Source organism: Caretta caretta, chromosome 23 (assembly GCF_965140235.1).
Source record: "Caretta caretta isolate rCarCar2 chromosome 23, rCarCar1.hap1, whole genome shotgun sequence".
Lineage (NCBI taxonomy): Eukaryota > Metazoa > Chordata > Testudines > Cheloniidae > Caretta > Caretta caretta.
Window position 1 is genome coordinate 2,447,859 of NC_134228.1, and position 21,562 is coordinate 2,469,420.

Here is a 21,562-nt window from a genome sequence, read left to right on the forward strand (position 1 = left end):
CCAATGTACATGGCAGAGGGGCATTGCTGGCACATGATGGCATATATCACATTGGTGGATGTGCAGGTGAACGAGCCTCTGATAGCGTGGCTGATGTTATTAGGCCCTGTGATGGTGTCCCCTGAATAGATATGTGGGCACAGTTGGCAACGGGCTTCGTTGCAAGGATAGGTTCCTGGGTTAGTGGTTCTGTTGTGTGGTATGTGGTTGCTGGTGAGTATTTGCTTCAGGTTGGGGGGCTGTCTGTAGGCAAGGACTGGCCTGTTAAACCCTGGATTTGTGCTGGAAATGGCCCACCTTGATTATCATATGCATTGTAAGGAGAGTGATCACTTTAGATAAGCTATTACTAGCAGGAGAGTGGGGTGGGGGGAGGTATTTTTTCATGCTTTGTGTGTATAAAAAGATCTTCTACACTTTCCACAGTATGCATCCGATGAAGTGAACTGTAGCTCACACTCAAATAAATTGGTTAGTCTCTAAGGTGCCCCAAGTCCTCCTTTTCTTTTTGCGAATACAGACTAACACGGCTGTTACTCTGAAACCTGCTATGATAGAGGGTCCCTATCTTCAAACTAGGGGTTTAGTAGTGACAAAATCCACCTCTGCTCCTACAGTATGGAAAAAGCTAGTGCTAATTTTTACAAAACTTTCCCAGGCAGAATCTATGAGCAGATATAACACAGACTTTAGCATAGAACTCTCTTCTTGTATCACAGCTGTGTTGAACCCTGAATTCAGCCAGGCTGGACCCTCTCTTTACCCTCCAAACCATCCCCACTGCTGAGGAAAAAGTGAGCTACACCCGTGATTGCGCTTTGTGTCTTGTCAGGTAGAAGTTTAGACCCTTTTAAGTTTATTCTGAGTGGAGAATGCCTGTTGTTGCAAAGGCGTCACGTCACTTCTCACCTGCTGCAGTGTGAGGGCAGGGCACCAGCATGGAAACTGAGGCAAGATGGTGGACCTGTTCCTTTTCTGTATGTTGAGAGTTTGTCTTAAATGCTTCCCTCTCTTCCTGTCCAGTGTGTGTGTGTGTGTGTGGGGGGAAGCTGGGTGTGTGTCTGTCCAGAGCACTCCCTTGTCTGGGGGCAAGTGACTACCCTTAACCTTGCCTTGGAGGTGTGTTCAGGGGCTGTTTTGAGTTCCCCTCCCAATGTCACGCCCCATAGAGGGAGGCTGCCCTGCTACTCTTGGGGGGGGCTGCCCCTAGTCCTGCCCCTTCTGTGGGGGCAGATGCCCTTCATGTCCTTTTCCCCCCTCATGGGTACAGTGGGCCCTGCCCCCTGGAAAGGGTTACTACTCTATGCCTGCACAGGGGAGGGGGATTACTCTGAGCGCCCCTTCCCCCTAGGTGTGGGGCACCTGCCCTTGCTGCCCTAACGCTCCGTGTATGTGTGAGGGGCTGCCCTGAGTCCTCCCTGCCCCCTCGAGGAGCTGTCCCAGCTGGCCCTTCCATCCCCTGCCCCATGGGGGGGCTGCCCCAGGGGACCGTTCTGGCCCCTCCCCCGCAGAGGGGGCGTGGCCGCCTTGCCCCTGGGGGGGGGGCTGCCTCAAGTGACCCCTTCCAGCTCCTGCCCCATGGGGCGACTTCCCCATCCCCTACCCCATGCGTGCGGGGGGGCTGACCCAGACCACCCCCCACCCTCCCCTCCGCGAGGGGACACGGCTCCTCCCCGCTGCCCCGCGGGCGCCATTTTGGCTCCGGGCACCTTGCCCTGCCCGGCCTCGTGACGTCACCCGCCGCGACGCTGGCGCCCGTGGCTGCGCGAGGCCCGCCCGCCTGGCCGAGCTGCCCCCCGCGAGCGCCTGCCCGGCCGGCCGGCGAGGACCCCTCCGCGGGGAGGTGTCCGCTGAGCTGCCTGACCCGGGAGGGCGGGAGGCCGCGGGACGAGGGGGCATGGAGCCGCCTCAGCCCCCGGGGGCGCGCCGGGGCTGCCCGTTGCCGGAGGACAGCTTCACCCGCCTGGCCTCCCAGAGCAACGTCTACGGGCTGGCGGCGCTGGCCGGGGGCGGCCCGGGCCGCGGGGCCGGCGGGCGGGGGGGCCCGGAGCGGGAGGCGGGGCTGGAGGCGGCGGGCGGGCCCGGGCCCGAGGGCGCGGCGGGCCCCGGGCGAGCCTGCGGCGGGGGCCCCAGGGGGCTCCTGGTGGCCACCCTGAAGGGGAAGGTGATTTACTTCCGCTACCAGGACCTGCGGCAGAAATTGCGGCCGGTGGCCCGGGAGCTGCAGTTCACCTACATCCCCGGTGAGAGGGGCCGGGGGTCACTGTGGGGTCAGGGGTCACGCGGGGGTGGGTGGCCAGGGGGCTACAATTCACCCACATCCCCGGTGAGAGGGGCCGGGGGTCGTTTTGGGGTCAGGGGTCACGCGGGGGTGGGTGGCCAGGGGGCTGCAATTCACCCACATCCCCGGTGAGAGGGGCTGGGGGTCACTCTGGGGTCAGGGGTCACACGGGGTGGGTGGCCAGGGGGCTGCAGTTCACCTACATCCCCGGTGAGAGGGGCCGGGGGTCACTGTGGGGTCAGGGGTCACGCGGGGTGGGTGGCCAGGGGGCTACAATTCACCCACATCCCCGGTGAGAGGGGCCGGGGGTCACTCTGGGGTCAGGGGTCACGCGGGGTGGGTGGCCTGTGGGCTGCAATTCACCCACATCCCCGGTGAGAGGGGCCGGGGGTCACTCTGGGGTCAGGGGTCACGCGGGGTGGGTGGCCAGGGGGCTACAATTCACCCACATCCCCGGTGAGAGGGGCCGGGGGTCACTCTGGGGTCAGGGGTCACGCGGGGTGGGTGGCCAGGGGGCTGCAATTCACCCACATCCCCGGTGAGAGGGGCCGGGGGTCACTCTGGGGTCAGGGGTCACGCGGGGTGGGTGGCCAGGGGGCTGCAGTTCACCTACATCCCCGGTGAGAGGGGCCGGGGGTCACTGTGGGGTCAGGGGTCACGCGGGGTGGGTGGCCAGGGGGCTACAATTCACCCACATCCCCGGTGAGAGGGGCCGGGGGTCACTCTGGGGTCAGGGGTCACGCGGAGTGGGTGGCCAGGGGGCTGCAATTCACCCACATCCCCGGTGAGAGGGGCCGGGGGTCACTCTGGGGTCAGGGGTCACGCGGGGTGGGTGGCCTGTGGGCTGCAATTCACCCACATCCCCGGTGAGAGGGGCCGGGGGTCACTCTGGGGTCAGGGGTCACGCGGGGTGGGTGGCCAGGGGGCTACAATTCACCCACATCCCCGGTGAGAGGGGCCGGGGGTCACTCTGGGGTCAGGGGTCACGCGGGGTGGGTGGCCAGGGGGCTACAATTCACCCACATCCCCGGTGAGAGGGGCCGGGGGTCACTCTGGGGTCAGGGGTCACGCGGGGTGGGTGGCCAGGGGGCTGCAATTCACCCACATCCCCGGTGAGAGGGGCCGGGGGTCACTCTGGGGTCAGGGGTCACGCGGGGGTGGGTGGCCTGGGGGCTGCAAACTGGTGAGAGGGGCCGGGGGTCGTTTTGGGGTCAGGGGTCACGCGGGGGTGGGTGTCCAGGGGGCTACAATTCACCCACATCCCTGGTGAGAGGGGCCGGGGGTCGTTTTGGGGTCAGGGGTCACGCGGGGGTGGGTGGCCAGGGGGCTGCAATTCACCTACATCCCCGGTGAGAGGGGCCGGGGGTCGTTTTGGGGTCAGGGGTCACGCGGGGGTGGGTGGCCAGGGGGCTGCAATTCACCTACATCCCCGGTGAGAGGGGCCGGGGGTCGTTTTGGGGTCAGGGGTCACGCGGGGTGGGTGTCCAGGGGGCTACAATTCACCCACATCCCTGGTGAGAGGGGCCGGGGGTCGTTTTGGGGTCAGGGGTCACGCGGGGGTGGGTGGCCAGGGGGCTGCAATTCACCTACATCCCCGGTGAGAGGGGCCGGGGGTCGTTTTGGGGTCAGGGGTCACGCGGGGGTGGGTGGCCAGGGGGCTGCAATTCACCTACATCCCCGGTGAGAGGGGCCGGGGGTCGTTTTGGGGTCAGGGGTCACGCGGGGTGGGTGGCCCGGGAGCTGCAGTTCACCCACATCCCCGGTGAGAGGGGCCGGGGGTCGTTTTGGGGTCAGGGGTCACGCGGGGGTGGGTGTCCAGGGGGCTACAATTCACCCACATCCCTGGTGAGAGGGGCCGGGGGTCGTTTTGGGGTCAGGGGTCACGCGGGGGTGGGTGGCCAGGGGGCTGCAATTCACCCACATCCCCGGTGAGAGGGGCCGGGGGTCGTTTTGGGGTCAGGGGTCACGCGGGGGTGGGTGGCCAGGGGGCTGCAATTCACCTACATCCCCGGTGAGAGGGGCCGGGGGTCGTTTTGGGGTCAGGGGTCACGCGGGGGTGGGTGGCCAGGGGGCTGCAATTCACCCACATCCCCGGTGAGAGGGGCCGGGGGTTGTTCTGGGGTCAGGGGTCACCTGGCGTGGGTGGCCCCGGGGGCTGCAGTTCACCCACCTCCCCGGTGAGAGGGGTTGGGGGTTGTTCTGGGGTCAGGGGTCACATGGGGGTGGGTGGCCAGGGGGCTGCAATTCACGTACATCCCTGGTGAGAGCATCAGGGGTCGTTCTGGGGTCAGGGGTCACGCGGGGGTGGGTGGCCGGCCAGGGGGCTGCAATTCACCCACATCCCCGGTGAGAGGGGCCGGGGGTCACTCTGGGGTCAGGGGTCACGCGGGGTGGGTGGCCAGGGGGCTACAATTCACCCACATCCCCGGTGAGAGGGGCCGGGGGTCACTCTGGGGTCAGGGGTCACGTGGGGGTGGGTGGCCTGGGGGCTACAAACTGGTGAGAGGGACCGGGGGTCGTTTTGGGGTCAGGGGTCATGTGGGGTGGGTGGCCAGGGGGCTACAATTCACCCACATCCCTGGTGAGAGGGACCGGGGGTCGTTTTGGGGTCAGGGGTCACGCGGGAGTGGGTGGCCAGGGGGCTGCAATTCACCCACATCCCTGGTGAGAGGGGCCGGGGGTTGTTCTGGGGTCAGGGGTCACCTGGGGTGGGTGGCCCCGGGGACTGCAGTTCACCCACCTCCCCGGTGAGAGGGGTTGGGGGTCGTTTTGGGGTCAGGGGTCACCTGGGGTGGGTGGCCAGGGGGCTACAATTCACCCACATCCCTGGTGAGAGGGGCCGGGGGTTGTTCTGGGGTCAGGGGTCACCTGGGGTGGGTGGCCCCGGGGGCTGCAGTTCACCCACCTCCCCGGTGAGAGGGGTTGGGGGTCGTTTTGGGGTCAGGGGTCACATGGGGGTGGGTGGCCAGGGGGCTGCAATTCACATACATCCCTGGTGAGAGCATCAGGGGTCGTTCTGGGGTCAGGGGTCACGCGGGGGCGGGTGGCCGGCCGGCCAGGGGGCTGCAATTCAGCCACATCCCTGGTGAGAGGGGCCAGGGGTCACGCAGGGGTGGGTGGCCAAGGGTACTGCAAAAAGGACATAGGAGTATTTGTGGCATCTTAGAGACTAACAAATTTATTTGAGGATAAGCTTTCGTGAGCTACAGCTCACTTCATCGGAACTGCAGTGCACCTATACCCCTGGTGAGAGGGGTCAGGGGGTCATTCTGGGGTTGGGGGTGCTTCAGTTCACTTCCATTCCTGGGGAGAGGGGTTAGGGAGCACACTCAGGTTGGGGTGAGTCCACCTGAGGTGGGTGACAGGGACCTTTTCAGTTATTTCCTTGGTGAGAGAGGTCAGATTAGGGGCAGAGGGAGGGTCTGGTAGTCATTGTTAGGTCAGGGGGCTGGGAGTCAGGACTCCTGGGTTTTGGGAGAGGAGTGAGGTTTTGAGGTTAGAACAGGGAATGGGGACTCCTGGGTTCTGTTCCTAGCTTTCCTGAGGATTCTTTGTGTGGCCTTGGACCTGTGTCTCAGTTTCTCTCTGTCTCTGGAATGAGGATAATGGGACTGATCTTTGTAAATTGCCTTGAGATCCTCGGTCTGGTGAAATGTAGCCATTGTTTTTAAAGGCACCTGAGAGGTTATGGAAAAACACTCTTTGTTTGTATAAGGCCTGCAAACAGGAGTCAAGTATTGTGCAAAGTTTATTATTATTGCATTAAACTTTGTGACCTTTGGCAAAAATTTAAACTGTTAATCTAAAATGGTAAACTCTGCAAGGCAGGGACTGTTATTTTAGTCTGTGCTTGTACAACCCTAGCACCATGGGGACCTGTTCCCTGGTACAAATAATAGTAACCAGTTGTGTCAATGATTTATTGTTTCTTGGCAGTTGATGCTGAGATTGTCTCGATTGACACTTTCAGCAAGTCGCCGCCGAAGAGGGGTCTCGTGGTGGGAATAACTTTCATTAAGGTACCTGCTTTTCCTTTCCTGCCCTCCGCTTTCTTCAACAGATGGAGTTTGTTGCATTTTAAAGTGCATGTAGCTCTGTGGAAGGTGCTGAAGTGAAATCCCTGAGGATGTAGCGAGCAACAAAACTGCTTCATCCCAGTCAGCAGCAGGGCAAACTTCTACACTGCGTACACAGTCCTGCCATGTGTCCTGGGTGCAGATCTAATCTAACTAACTCCATGCACATCTGTCTAATCTAGCGACCTAATATGATCCTCATTTCTGTAGTGTCTGAGCTCCTCATTGTCTTTAATGTGCTTATTCTTACACCACTCCTCTGAGGTAGATCCATGCTATTATCCTCAGTGTACAGATAGGCAGTGGAGACCCAGAGAGGCTAAATGACTTAGATGCCCAATTGCCGCTGACTTTCAATTGGATTTGGGTCCCTAAGTCCCTTAGGCTCATATGAAAAATCTCAGCCCAAATTCTTGGCTTCTTTGCTGAGACAGCTAGCATGAAAGAGGTCTGAGACCTGCTCTGTGCCTCAGTTTTCCCTTCTGTAAAATGGAGATAATTATACCACCCTCCTTTGGAAAGTGCTTTGAGATCTACTGATGGAAAGTGCTTGACGTTACATAGGCCACTGAACCAGCTGTTATTCCCATGACAGTGACAGCTTTGAGCCCCTGATTAGCTGCCTATTCTACAGGCCGGTATTGTTCCCTTGTACTCCTCAGTCCAGGTCCATCTGTTGTCTCTAGTGAGATAATTAGACTGTAAGCTTTGTGGGGTAGGGAGTGTGGTTTTGTTCTGAGTTTCTGCCTAGCGCCGTGGCATGCTGGTTCATGACCAGGGGTCCTATATAATAAATAATAGCAGAGGGCTAGGATTTAGACTCCATTGTTGGTCCCCAGAACTGTCCGTTCCCTTACGGAAATGGTATGATAATGAGTCCTTTTAAAAATGTTGTGCTTTGAAATGAACCTCACAGGTTCTGTTACTCCCTAAGCTAACATCGCTGATGATCCTCAGACGGGTTCCTTTTTCCCTCTCTCTCTCCAGGACTCTGGAGATAAAGCGAGTCCGTTTCTGAACATTTATTGTGACTATGAGCCTGGATCGGAATATAACCTGGACTCCATCGCACGTAAGTAACCAAGCTAACGTCTGACCTCTGACCTCTGTGCTGTTGTCTGGTGGGAGCGGGGCAGCAGAGAGTAAATATAATTGGCCTCCTGCAGTCAACCCAAGGGCTGCGATCTTGTCACATCTTACAAGCTAAGCCGCATCAGCCTGGCTCAGTACTTAGCTGGGGGACCTCTAGGGAAAACACAGGTGCTTCAGGGAGTGGTGTTGATGACTCAACTGGGAGTGCTCCGAAGGGTGGGCGCTCTCCCCTGTGAGGCACCCTCTTTCAGAGAAGACCTAACTGAAATCTGGCCAGTTACAGGTTGCAAAAGGTCCCCCCACGCTTTCCCTAAAGCTCTGGTTGTCATCCCTGGGGTCCTGGTCAATGTGAGTAATGGTATTGTCTTCCTAAAGTTCCCACGTTTGTTCCAGTTGCGGAACTTTCTGCCCTTCCGAGCAGGGACTGTCCCTTCCTGTATGTCTGTACGGCCTTTGGCATGATGGGCTCTGGCTTGTGGGTGCTGCTGTAATCGAAATAATAAACCGCAAATAACAGTTGCAATGCTATGGCAGTTCTGTGTGCGGTTGAACAGCTGCTGTAGCCCACCCAAGAGGTGGCTGCATTTTAGTGGTAGGTGTTAGGGGGCTTATTCCTTCACCCACTTACTTCCCTGGTCCTTCTCGCATGAACAGAGAGCAACAATACCCGAAGTCCAAAGGTGCAAACAGTTCGATGTTTATTGGGGTGAACTTCCAACAAGCATGATTTCAGTTTCCTTCCTTAGTATCCTCCTTCCCAGCTCTGACACCGCAGAGCCTTATACCTGTGTCCCTGTTCCCATTCCTGCCCTTAGCCAAACATGATTCCAACTTCCTTACTCCCATTCCCTGTTCCCATTTCCCCTTTTAGCAAAACATGATTCCAATTTTCTTACCCCCATTCCCTGTTCCCATTTCCCCCTTTAGCAAAACATGATTCCAATTTCCGCACCCCTGTTCCCATCTCCCCCACCCACCCCCTCACCCCCTCACTTCCTCATTGACTACAGATTATATAGTAAAACTTGAGTTCTGCTTAGCTATACCTTAACCAATCATTTTCCTGAAATTTAGCTAGCCAATCCTAACATAAAAAGAAAAGGAGTACTTGTGGCACCTTAGAGACTAACCAATTTATTTGAGCATGAGCTTTCGTGAGCTACAGCTCACTTCATCAGATGTATACCGTGGAAACTGCAGCAGACTTTATATACACACAGAGGATATGAAACAATACCTCCTCCCACCCCACTGTCCTGCTGGTAATAGCTTATCTAAAGTGATCAACAGGTGGGCCATTTCCAGCACAAATCCAGGTTTTCTCACCCTCCACCCCCCCACACAAATTCACTCTCCTGCTGGTGCTAGCCCATCCAAAGTGACAACTCTTTACATAATCAAGTCTTGTATGTCTTGTATGTCAAGTCATTATGTAAAGAGTTGTCACTTTGGATGGGCTAGCACCAGCAGGAGAGTGAATTTGTGTGGGGGGGTGGAGGGTGAGAAAACCTGGATTTGTGCTGGAAATGGCCCACCTGTTGATCACTTTAGATAAGCTATTACCAGCAGGACAGTGGGGTGGGAGGAGGTATTGTTTCATATCCTCTGTGTGTATATAAAGTCTGCTGCAGTTTCCACGGTATACATCTGATGAAGTGAGCTGTAGCTCACGAAAGCTCATGCTCAAATAAATTGGTTAGTCTCTAAGGTGCCACAAGTACTCCTTTTCTTTTTGCGAATACAGACTAACACGGCTGTTCCTCTGAATCCTAACATATTGTAACATGATTATGTACCCAATTATATCCCACCACCTTAATTAGTTTACACCCAGCAAAATTAATTATACAGCAGACAGGAACAATCACAGAACCAGACAGAGATTATACAGACAAACAATAGCAAAGTGGGAACTATAATGACAAGACAATACAGAAGTGAGGATTTCACATCCCAGCTATTGATAAGTGAGTTCTTGCCAGACAGGATGCTATCAAACTAAGTTTCCTTTTACATTTTCTAGGCACTTCCCTTTCTCTGGAGGTGATAGGAATACAATCCTGTCCTGATAGTGCCTAACAGCCCAATAGCACCTTATTTCAATGTGACTAGTTTGGAATGTGAGGATGTGACTGTTCGCTTCCTAGCTTATGGCTGCCTCTGCTGCTTAGCCAAAGGCCTTAGCCTAAGAACAGGGCCTCAGACTGTCACAGTAAGAGAAGGCCCTTACACCAGCAGACGGTGATTTTGATTCTTTCTTTTATACCTCTAGAACTAGCCAAGTGATAAGAATACACCTAAATTCTTAAAGTACAGGCCTTTGCAGACAGGCCTGAATATCTTTATCCTAACAGTAGGTGAGTTACCCTTGGGGATTCTGCAGGCTGACAGGTGCTGAAAAATGATCCAGAGATGAAGATTTTGTTCCAGAGATGAAGATCTTTAAGTTACTTCAGAGAATTCTTGCTAGAATTGGCTGCCTAGTGTAACTTTTGCTGGTGCATGCATCCTTCAGTCAGATTAAATGTACTGTCTGCAGAACTGAGCTGGGTGGCTGGGATTTTAACACTGTTGCAATCCTCATCTTGAAGATACTTATGGATTTATTCGGGTCCCCCTGTCGTCTTACTATGGAAACATGTTAAAAAGGAAATAGTATCAGGAGGCTCTTGTTAAATTTTAGGCCCTTCAGCTTTCCTAGAATCCTGGGTAGGTTCCTCTCCCCTCTTTAATTCCTGCTACGTCCCGTTTAGCCCATAGCTAGGGGAGGAGGGCAGGGGGCAGTGCAAGATTGACAGAATGACTGTCTGTTCCCCAGCCTAATTTGAATTATGAATATTATGGTATGCCTAGAGACCCCAACTGAGATTAGGGCCCCCGTTGTACCAGGCACTGCCCCAGACCCTGACCAAGATTAGGTCCCATTTGCGCCAGGCGCTGCCCAGACCCCGACCGAGATCAGGCCCCCATTCTGCCAGGCGCTGCACATGCACCTAGTAAGAGACAGTCCCTGCCCCAAAGAGCGTACAGGCTAACAGCCAGGGCAGCCAAACAGTAAGCTGAAGGAAGTATTGTCACCCTCGTTTTATCCTTTCACAACCCGCTTTGAACCCTGTTGCGTATTGGAAAAAATCTGTGAACCTTAAGAAAAGCTCTTTTGAGGGGTGGGGAGGTGTCTGTGTCTCAGAAACCCCTTTGTTGCATGACCCCCAATACGGCTCACTAGCCTATCTTGCGCCCCCATGAGGCACACCACATTCCTGTTCAATCTAAGTTCCCCTGCCGATTTTAGAGGCCATAGAAGAATCCAGCTTGAAACAGAAAGCTGACTGTAACCTTAACTCTAGCTGCCCTGTCACTGCTCTCCAGTGAGGGCATGAGGCCTGGAGAGGTGCCGTGATTTGCCAGGGTCACACAGTGAGCCTGTGGCAGCCCTGGGAGTTGAGTGCCGATCTCTTAGATCCCTGGCCACACGGGCATCTACTGCTTCCTTGGAGATGGGGGTTAAAGCGTCGATTTCAGGAATAAGAAAAGGAGTACTTGTGGCACCTTAGAGACTAACCAATTTATCTGAGCATGAGCTTTCGTGAGCTACAGCTCACTTCATCAGTGCTAACCTTCAAAGCAGGTCCTCTGGGCCGCAGCCTCTGACTCTCGGAGAGCCTGTGGTGTGATTTGTGGTGGTGTTTTGTTAGAGAACCGGCAGGTAATTCTGTGTCCGATTTACCTTCTTACTCATCTCTGTTCTTCCCCTCCAGAAAGCTGCTTGAACCTGGAGCTGCAGTTCACCCCATTCCAGCTGTACCATGCGGAGTACGTATATCGCTCCGCCATTCTCTTTTCTTCCCATACACGAGCCTGCGAGCTCACACTAGCAATCACCGCTCCACGTGGCATGACCGTCCATCCCCCCGGCCCCTCTCTGCTTTAAACATCAGCTGTAAAAAAGACATTGAAGACTCTGGGATTTGCCATCCTGTCTTTCGGGGCCCGGGTGTGTCTAGTACGTGGAACGGGCATGGTCGGCTGGGCAGTTGTGCAGAACAAGGCGGGTGATCCAGGAAAGGCATTTCAGAAACACGCAGGGGTGGCTTCCAGTCTCCGTGACCCTTGGGCAGTGGAGTTTACAATTGTGACCAGAGTGGTCATTGATGCATTGTGGGACAGCGGCTGGAGGACTGTTAGGATTAGCACAGGTCACACAGTGTCGATGCTCCCCCTGCCTCGATCTTGGTAGGTTGGCCACCATGCCAGACTGCCTGGGGAGGTGGTTGGACTGCGTTGCTGTAACGGGGCGTTTATGACAGCCAGAGACAAATGGAAGTGTAGACACATGCGCAAAAAGGGTGATGCAGGCAGCTTACATTAACCTATGTTTTTAGGTGTAGACCAGACCTAGGATTGTTCATGCTCCTTAAAGATCTGATAGCACTTTTCTTGAGAGTTAGGCGTGTCAGCCCTGGGCAGTATCCAGTCCAAATTCCATCCCCGGGAAATTCCATTCTGCATTCCTAACTTCCCTTTGCAATTTCATTTCTCCTCCCCCTGTCCTAACCTACCTAATGGCACTGCCATTCACTGTTAAAGAGTTACAGCGTTCCACCCCAGAGCTGGCTGCATTGCAGTGGCGGTAGACTGTGTGTGCTGGATCCCGAAGTGCTAAACAACCTCAAGTCCTGCTGAAGTCCCTGAGAATCAGGGTGCTCAGCACCATTCAGAACCAGGCCCCTGCGAAGCGCTTTGGGATCCGTCGGCGGCAAAGTCTTTCCTCCAGCGACACCTTTCCCACAGCTGGATCCTCAAGTGTGTGGAATCGCCACTTCTCCTGGTAATTATTTTCCTTTTCTGCTCTTCTAGAGTCCATGTTGGAGACCAGCCAGAGACAGTCTTTCTGCTGAGTGGGAACGACCCCTGCATTCACCTGTACAAAGAGGTGAGATCAGTGCCCAGGAGGAGCCGCCTGCTGCTGGGTTCTGCCCTGGTATAGAGCCATGTGCTCTGGAGGTCACTTGGAGAACAATTGATTCCTGTGTGGCCTGGCACCTTTCCTTTCCAACACAGGGATTACTTACCTTCACTAAAATGCAGCCACCTCTGGAATAGGGCGGGGCAGCTGATAACATGGGGATCCCTCACGCAGGGCTGCCATGCAGCTGCCTCTGGAGTGGGGTGTGGCAGCACTCGCTCATGCAGTGCCAAATGTGGCCCCCAAAGGGGTGAGGTCTGGCAACTGTTCCCCAGCCATCTGTACAGCACTTTAGGACAGGAAATGGGGGATTCTGTGCTGACCTGCATAACACCGGCTGAAGAATTTCCCCCTGTTCTTTCTGCCTCCAGCCCATAGCTTGTGGTTGAGCTAGAGCAGAGCTCTTAGGAAGAGATGTCCTGTCTCGAGAGAGAGACTCCAAGTGCTGAGAATCCACCATGACCCTTCGTTGCTTCTCTAATACTAAGAGCCCTGCCCTGTTGCACTTGCATTGCACCCTGTGGCTCTCTTCCCCTCCCCGGGGCCTCACACGGCTGGGGGCTTGTTGTGTGACACCTGGTGCAGGTTCACTTCCTTCCCAGAGATGCAGGGCTGCTGGTATCTGCGTTGGGGAAGGACTGTGTGCGCTATCCCTTTAAAAAAAAAAAGTTCCATGTGGTTATAGCAAAGTGTTGCCTAGTACTCTCCGTCAGTAGATCCTACAGCACTTTACGGAGGAGGTTGGTCTCATCATCCCTTTTGGGATGGGGAAACTGAGGCACAGGGAAAGAGAGGTGACTTTGCCCAAGGTCGCCCAGCAGGCCAAGGCAGAGCTGGAAATAGATCCCGGGTCTCCTGAGTCTGTGTGGTGTTCCAACCACTAGGCCATGCTGCCTCAAAGGCACACTGGGGCAAGTTCAATGGGAGTAACTGGGATTGGCCCCCAGTGTATCTGAGCTCAGTGTCTGGCTGGGCCTGGACTGATGACGGGACCGCTTTCCCCTTGCAGAACGAAAGCTTGCACCAGTTCGAGGAGCAGCCCGTGCAGAACCTCTTCCCGGAGCTCCAGGAGCTGCCCAGCAAGTAGGAGAAATGGTTTGTTAGGGGTGCATTCTCCCGGGGGGCTGAGCGGCAGGGTGGGGGAGGAGGTGTCCGTGTTAGCGTGGGCGGGGCAGAGGCCCGATCCCCCGATCGGTGTCACTCCATTGGAGCAGAGTCTTCCATTTGACAGCAGCTGCGGCTCTAACCCACGGTTTATACCCCGATAAAACCAGTGGTTCCCAGCCTTTCCCACGCTCGGTCGCCCGCCCCACCTAGCCGGACCTCCTCCCCCGCTGTAGCAAGTGGGAAGTGTGGTCGCGAACTCTGTGCTGTTGGCCACCCTTAAAGATGGCTCAGCCTGGTGCTCACATGCAAGGGCTTCCTGCTGCTACTCTCAGCCCTGCGGCCCCTGGTCCCCCTGACACGTTCTCCTCCTTCCCCGCCGTATTCTCTCTCACTGCCTTTTCCTTTCCTCTCCCACCTCCTCTTCCTCGGGGCAGCGTCCCCTCCCTCCCGGCGGTGCACAGCCCCACGTCTTGTGTTTCCCCCCGCAGCGTGCTGTGGCTGGACGTCTGCAACATCCCTGGCTCAGGCCGGCGTCTCACAGCCTTTGGGTGCCAGAGTGGCTACGTCCGGGTGGCCCAGGTGGAGCAGGCCAGCAGAGGTGAGCCGGGGCTGCCCTTCCAAGGGCACGTAAGACATCAGTGGGTGAGCCGGGTGTGATGGGTTCCCCCCGGGGTGCCACCTGGAACTGGGGTACTGCTGAGCCCTCTGACCCACCAGCCTGGGCTCCCTCTCTCAATGAGCTGCTGTGACAAGCTGCAGACTTGCTCCTGGCCCTACACTTTCACCAGCATTCACACAGGTAGGGACACACCCAGCTGCAGTTACCTGCAGGCTTTCTGGCTAGCCACTGCACGAACCAACAGTAGAAAGGCTACAGCCAAAATAACCACCAGCTTCCCAAGCTAGGATCCAAGGGCTGTGGCATTCTGCCCTGGTCCAAACCCCAACCAGTATGAATTTTATTATCCAGTTCGCCTCCCCCTCAATGTGGAGAGGATTAGGCAACAGCCTTTGTCCCTTAAGCTATGTTTTCCCATGCATTTCACTCAAACTCACTGGTTTAGATAAAGCAAAAACAAGCTTATTAACTACAGAAGATAGATTTTAAGTGATTATAAGTCATAGCAAACAGATCAAAGCAGATTACCTAGTAAATAAACAAAAACGCAAACTGTCTAACACACTAGTTAGATTGAATATGAATTAGCTCGAGAAGGAGGGGAACTCATCTGAACCGAGGTTCTGCACGGCCCTGGGGAGTGGACTGTGGGAGCTTTCTGCTACACCCCTCGGGACAGGGGCTTGGCCAGACAGGATCTGATGGGCATTCCCATCTCTGCTGGGAGTTGGAGATTTCGAAGCTGTTTCCATCCCGAATTGGGACAAAAAGTCAAAATCCTCCCCCAGATTTTACAGCCCGACAAACCAAAACGAATCTGGATTCAGGTCAGTGGAAACGTTTTGTTAATTTCCAAACGTTTCGATTACAACCTTTTTTTTTTTTTTTTTTAAACCCTTTGTTTAGTGTAAACTACGTTAAATTTTAAACCCACACCCCCTCTCCCACGCCCCAACTTTTCTGAAACATTTTAACTTTTTTTTCAGTCGGGAAATTCGTCAAAACTGATCCTTTCCCGCTAATGGTTTTGGTGACCCGGTGGGAGAACATTTTGTCCAAAAAGTCCCACCCAGCTGTCGCCTGGTCGCCCGCCTTGCCCTCAGCGCCCTGTGTCTCTCTGTTGCAGAGGTGCTGCAGAGCTGGAGCATTCAGCAGGACGGCCCCATCTCCAAGGTCCTGCTGTTCACGCTGCCGTCCCCCGGGGGTGACCCTGCCCAGAATGGTAAGCGCGAAGGGAGCTGGGGGTGGGAGGCGTGACTTAGATTTGACCAAGCGGACATTGGGGGGGTTCATTTGTAACTCATGGGGTGCTCTGTGGAGTCTGATGCACGTTAACCCTTGCAGCGCAGAGTACAGAATGCTTTCCCTCGCCCTCGCAAACAGACCCAGCCCCCTTCCTCGCTCCGGTTTCCAGTCCTTTGGGGCTGCCTGGGGTTCAGGTGGGTTAGCTCACAGCCACTTGTTCTGTGCCCCTAAGTCTTGGGGGGCACATTTCAGGGTGGTTCAGGCCACTGGAGTCCTGCTTCCCGCTTCACTTGTCCCCAGCAACGGAGTCAGGTTGAAGCAAGGCAGCAGGTGGAGTGGGGTCGAGGAGGGCCCAGATGAGCTTGGCTGGCAGATGCGGAGAGGGAAGCTGCCCCGAGCTCTGCAATGGCTGGGAGCCAAGCGTTAGCCCGCTGGCTGGTGTGTCTCCCCGTCACCACCTGCCGTGTCTGCTCCCACTAGGTAATGCAGGCGACCAGGGCTACAGTGTTCTCGTCACTAGCACCATCGAGCTGTCCGTGGTATACAGGTCAGTGCTGGGGGCTGGGATGTGCCAAGACGCGCTTTGCCGGCATCCCACCATGGGGCCTTTTCCACACCCTGGCTGGGGATGACCGGGTCGCGAGGGCAGAGTGAGCGTGGGGCTGAGCATCGGAGAGCCGCTGCAGCCTGGCTGGCTTGGGGGCAGGTCCCTTCCCGCCAGCTCACCTGCAGCTTGGATCGGCAGGATCCCCGGTCTCGTGTGCGCCTACGAACGCGGAATGCACGGCCTTTGCTCCCCTCCAGCTCTGTTGGAGACGAGGCCGTGACCAGGAGGGGAACAGCTCGCCTAGCCCAGCAACAGGCAGCCTTTCCCGGAGCCAGGGTCCCCCCCGAGGAGCCTTCCTCAGTCCTGACCCTAACCCAGGCTACCTGGGGGGTGGTTTGAGATGCAGTGTGGCCCAGCGCGTAGGGGGCTGGGCCGGGCCTCGGGAGATCCCTGCTCTGTGTTTGGTAACTTCCCCCACCATGCCCCCCAGGAATGTCCTGACCCATGGGCTGGCAGACCAGCTGACCCTGCCAGCCAGTGACCGGCATGACAGTGTGCTCTGTGCCCTGGTGACGGACATCGATTTCGACGGAGCGCCCGAGATACTCCTGGGCACATACGGACAGGTAGGTGGAGGGGCACGGCAGGCTGCTGGAGGTGGGCTGCTGCTTCCCTGTCTGCATGGTGAAACCCACTGAAACGGGCTGGTCTAGGGCCGATCCCAGGCAGGGAGCGAGAGCATGTGTCAGGTGGGATCCGCTGTGTGAATCTGTGATAGGGGCACCGAGGGATTGGCCAGTCCCAGCTGCTTCAGAGGAAGGTGGCCTGGCCCTTTTACCAGGCTGAGTCCAGGGGGCAGAAGCTCCCTGAGAATGGGGGGCAGAGGGGTAATAGGGGGAGTTAGGGGAGGTACTGAGACTCTGCTAGGTGGGGGAGAGGGTCAGCTGGCTCCAGGCAGGGAAGGGGGGGGTCCTGGAGGTTTCTACCTGCTCTCTGGCCTGTGACACTTCCCTGGGTCCCACTCACCTCCATCGTCCCCCACCTCCATGCTGGGCATGCATGAGTTTACACTGGGATGGCGCTCCCACAGTATTTCCACCTCCTGGTTCTGCTGGCCCTGGGTCATGTGACTCAGGTTCAGGGCTGCTGGGAGATCATAGAATCATACCGCAGCATCATCAAAATGTCAGGCTGGAAGGGACCTCGAGAGGGCATTGCATCCAGCCCCCTGCACTGAGCCAGGGTCAAGTGAACCTAGACCAACCCAGACAGGGGTTTGCCTAACCTGGTCTTAAATCCTCCAGTGACAGGGAATCCACAACCTCCCTGGGTCACCTGTCCCAGAGCTTAACTGTCCTTAGAGTTAGAAAGTTTGTCCTAATATCCAAACCTAGATCTCCCTTGCTGCCAATTAAGCCCATTACTCCTTGTCCTACCAGCAGTGGACACAGAGAACAGTTGATCGCCGTCCTCTTTGTACCAGCCTTGAAGACTATTCTCAGGTTCCCCCTCACTCTGTTCTCCAGACTAGACGTGCTCAGTTTTTTTTAACCTCTCCTCCTAGGTCAGGTGTTTTAAATCTTTTCTCATTTTTGTTGCTCTCCTCTGGGCTCTCTCCAGTTTGTCCACATCGTTAGTAAAGTGTTTTCCCCAGCACTGAGCAGAGCGGGACAGTTACCTCCCGGGTTTTATGTGCGACACTCCTGTTAACACACCCCGGAATGCTATTCACTTTTTTCACAACTGCATCACATGATTGACACACATTCGATTTGTGATCCCCTCTAACCCTCAGCTCTGTTTCAGCCATATGACCCCCTAGCCAGATATAAAGGGCAGCTGGAGTTCAGAGAAAGATTCAAAGGAGCGGGGGAGCTGTGGCAGCTGGTCTGTGTGGAGGATGGGAGCCCTTGGGAAGGGTCTCCTGAGCTGGTGAGCCTGCAGACAGAAGTTGGGTGTGCCTGGTTTTAAGTTGAACTGTCTTAGGATAAAAAGTACAAAGCCCCAGGTTGTGGTGATTTTGTTTGGCTGCAAAATTGGGGAAACTGAGGCAGTGTCCGGTTGAGCACCAGATAAGGCGAGACCCTGTTACACCCCCTAGTGGCTAGAGTTCAGCTCATGCCCCAAAGCAGGAAAATCTCTAGCCCTGCCAAATCCTCACTGTTCTAACGCCGTATTTTCTTGTTAATCACACAAACATCCCTCGTTGAATCCCACTAAGCTCTTTGCTTCAGTGAAATCAAGTGGCAGGGAGTTCTACTGGTTAACAAGGTTTAAACTGTGTGTGTATGTTTCCTGTGCATGCCTTCTGCTGAAATGGGCCAGTAAATGCCAGGCCTGCTGGAGGCGGGACAGCTGCTCAGAAATGGGGGTTGATAGGAGCTCCCTGGCTCTTTTGCAGATGTTGATCATTTGACACTGCGCCTGCGTCCCGCTGGGTTACGCCCTCCCCTGCCTGCGCAGCCTGGCCATCATTAGCAGGGCCCATCTGTCCACCTGCAGACTTGCCTGCCTGCTTCCCGGCACGTTTCTCTCTTCCCCCGTTGCAGGAGCTGCTCTGTTACAAGTACAGGCACTCGGGAGCTACCGGAGCTGGTGCAGCAGGGGCCGAAGCCTCGTCGCAGCCCGCTGGGGAGTTTCTGCTGCTCTGGAAGCGGAGTTTCCCCAGCCCCCTGCTGTCCATGGAGTACGCAGACCTGACCTGCGACGGGCTCTGTGAGCTGGCTGTGGTGTGTCTGAAGGGGCTGCATGTTCTGCAGGTGAGTTGGCCCCTCTGAGAAGGCCAAGCAGGTCTCAGTAGCCCTCCGACTTTAGCTGTCCCAGTGTCCTGGCCAACGATAACGACGTTCTCTCTGGCTGAAAACTCTCCTGTTAGTTGGACACGGGGTTCTGCCTCACTTCCTGTCCTAAACTGGTGCGTGGGGTTGCTATGCAGATGTTAAACAGCTGCCACATCCCAGCCTGGAGGTGGTTACATGCCTGTGGCAGGTGAAGTGATCCTTGCATATGTGGCTTAAATCCTCTGCAATCTTTGGGGAAGAAATATACTGCAAGAAATGTGTGAGTAATATTTTAAAGTTAGATTTCTGATGTATCCTTGTGGTCCCTATTTCTGGGTATCGGGTCTCCCACCCTTGCAATTGTGAGATGTTCCACCCTGAGGGAGTCTGCCCCTCTCACTAGCCAATCGGGAGTCTCCCAGAATTCCCAGAGCTGATAAGATCCATACTGCAGAACTCTGGGGATGCCAAGCATGGCTGGAGAGGAGGGATGTAGGAAGCTGGTTTTGTTTGACCTCTGCAGACTGTTGAGCCATCTAGTTGGGTATTCCTGCCTCTTCCTGTACTGGCTCTGGTCACTGGTCCATCCAGTCGGGAGGTGCAGCATTCAGCAGTGCCCAGTGCCGGGTACAGAAGATGATTTAGAAAAAAAACCTTTCCCAATTTCTGATAGTGTCACAGGCCAACGATATGGGAAGACAGGCGGGATTCCTTGCAGTGATCTGCTGATGCAGTAGATTTGGCTCTTCCTATGTTAGCCGCAAATGTTATTGGTGATAGAAGCGTCGTGATAACTGACCCTCTGATCCGTTGTGCTGTGAACACCACCTCCTGTACCTTCCCACCACATGACGGAGTATTTCCTTTTATCGTGTCTAGATTCCCTGGGCCTTACCTTGCTGGGAATCCACCGGCGCTTGTTTAGGCTGAGGGTAACGAGCTCAGAATTCGTAGCTCAGTCGAGTCCCTTCTCCTTTCTGCTCTTTGCCTATTAACGATTCATTTAAAATAGAAACGCCAGCCCCTGCATGCCGGGGAACAGAGAAGGGCAGCAAATGGGGGTGTAAAAACCCCATTTCCAAGTGGTGGCAAATGTCCCCAGCACAGGTGCTGCAGAGCACAGCCAGAATGTTGCATGCAGCAATGGGGAGCTTACATACCAGGCACTGCTCCAACAGGAGCTGCCCAGGGTCGGGAGGGCCGCCCTAGCCCCATGGTCCTTGTACTGCAGGTTTTGTCCTCTCGGAGAATCTTCCTGGAGAGCCGCAGCCTCATAAACAGAGGCAGGAGTTTCTGCCCTTGCTGACTGTAGGAAGGAAGAGGGAGACTGTCTCTAGGGCTGAGAAAAGGCAAACGTCTGAGTTGCCCTAGTCCGGCTCCCCATGGTCGGCCAAACGCCGCCTGTAAACCCAGCTGTCACAAGGGAAAGGTGCCAGGCCTGAGTCCCGCAGTTAGACATCGGGGTGCAGTCAGAAATGCCAGACGATTTTGCAACGTGCGTTCTATGCACAACGCACCCCAGGCTGCTTGCCAGAGTTAAAGACACGAGCCAGGATACAGAACAACTAGCAGAGAAAGAAAGAGCAGATCCGTTCAGCGGAGATTGGTTATCATTCTGCCAGCACCTAGGAACCCATTGTGATGGGAGCTGTCCAGACAAGGAACGCACGAGGCAGTCCCTGCCCTAGCGGGCTCACGGCCTGGGAGATTTGACATGACATGGAGCGAGACAGGCGGGCAGGACTGCAGAGGAGAAGATTCTTGTGCATATGCATGTGCAGGGTTAGCAGAAGCGAGCGCTAGGCCAGTTGAGCGGCGGGAGAGGAGGCCTGTCGGGTCGGCTGAAGCGAGTTCCGGCAGGTGGGCGATATGAGCTGGCTCCTGAAGGAAGTTGGGGTTGTCAGTAGCCGTGCTGTAACCTCTCTGTGCCCATCCCGCTCACCAGGTCACTGCTTCTCTCCCTTCTCCTCCCACACAGCATAGCCTGAAGCAGACGGCTCAGTGCCTTCTGGAGAGGCTTCGCCAGGAGGTGGCACGGCGGGCGAGCCACAGCCGCATCTCCCAGCAGGTGCGAGATGCCTGTGCGGACGGGGAAGCAACAGAGGAATAACTGGGCACGGCCTGCACTCGCCACATCGCAGCTGATTTCTGGCCAGCCTGGTTGAAGGATCCTGCTCTCCGCAGGAGCTCCGGGAAGGGCTGGCAGTCAGAGAGGCCCCTTGCCCTGGGAAGGGCCAGGGGGACAATGATGGTGGCGGCAGGGCGAGATCAGGACATGACGGAGGATCCAGCCCTAACGGACCTTTGTCTGTGAGAGTGGAACAGCCAACCAGGAAGCTGTGCTGTAGCCTCCCTGACGTGGACGTGTGCCAGTTCCATGCAGCATATGCCTGGTACACGCAGCACGTGCCAGGCGCTCCCCTCCTGGTGGGGAGAGCAAAGAACGAAGATCGGACTTCTCCAGTCCCTTTGCCCACGCTGTGCCAGCCAGCCAGGGGCCAGCCCATGGCACAAGAGACCCTGAATGGTGACACCGAGGGCCACAGCTGCCTTGGATGGATGTTTACATTAACACCCCCTCCCGCCCCGGCCCGGTCCAGTAAAAGTTCCCATGCACCCAGTGTCTTGCTGTCATCTGTGTCCCCCCTGGTAAGGGGGTGTGGAGCTAGTTGGAGGTCCCTGCTAACAGGGCTGCAGGCCACGTTTCAGGGCACATTTGGGGCTCTCCCCTTATAAATTGGAGGCGATCCTTTAATGGAGGAGCTCCTGGGCATTCAATTTGGAGCAGGTCCCCCGGCCAGAGAAGGGTAAGCGGTTTGCAAGTGGGAAGTGATTTCTGAGAACCCCTT

At 55.9% G+C, this 21,562-nt stretch overlaps 1 protein-coding gene across 1 annotated transcript; it reads left to right on the forward strand.

The window, feature by feature from the left end:
* Positions 1-1,778: 1,778 nt before the first annotated feature.
* Positions 1,779-21,329, forward strand: KPTN (kaptin, actin binding protein). Its single transcript, XM_048832789.2, has 12 exons — positions 1,779-2,243; positions 6,218-6,300; positions 7,345-7,429; positions 11,208-11,262; positions 12,307-12,382; positions 13,425-13,498; positions 14,011-14,120; positions 15,268-15,363; positions 15,867-15,933; positions 16,424-16,559; positions 18,483-18,692; positions 20,692-21,329. Exons 1-12 carry the CDS (start codon positions 1,898-1,900, stop codon positions 20,821-20,823), a joined length of 1,470 nt encoding a protein of 489 aa, XP_048688746.2. The 5' UTR covers positions 1,779-1,897; the 3' UTR covers positions 20,824-21,329.
* Positions 21,330-21,562: the final 233 nt, after the last annotated feature.

Excerpts from the sequence above, each read along its gene's own strand:
- KPTN (XM_048832789.2), top strand. The coding sequence starts at position 1,898 with ATGGAGCCGCCTCAGCCCCCGGGGGCGCGCCGGGGCTGCCCGTTGCCG. Across the intron at positions 13,499-14,010 it reads CTCCAGGAGCTGCCCAGCAA|CGTGCTGTGGCTGGACGTCT; the intron begins GTAGGAGAAATG and ends TTCCCCCCGCAG. Across the intron at positions 15,364-15,866 it reads GGGTGACCCTGCCCAGAATG|GTAATGCAGGCGACCAGGGC; the intron begins GTAAGCGCGAAG and ends TGCTCCCACTAG.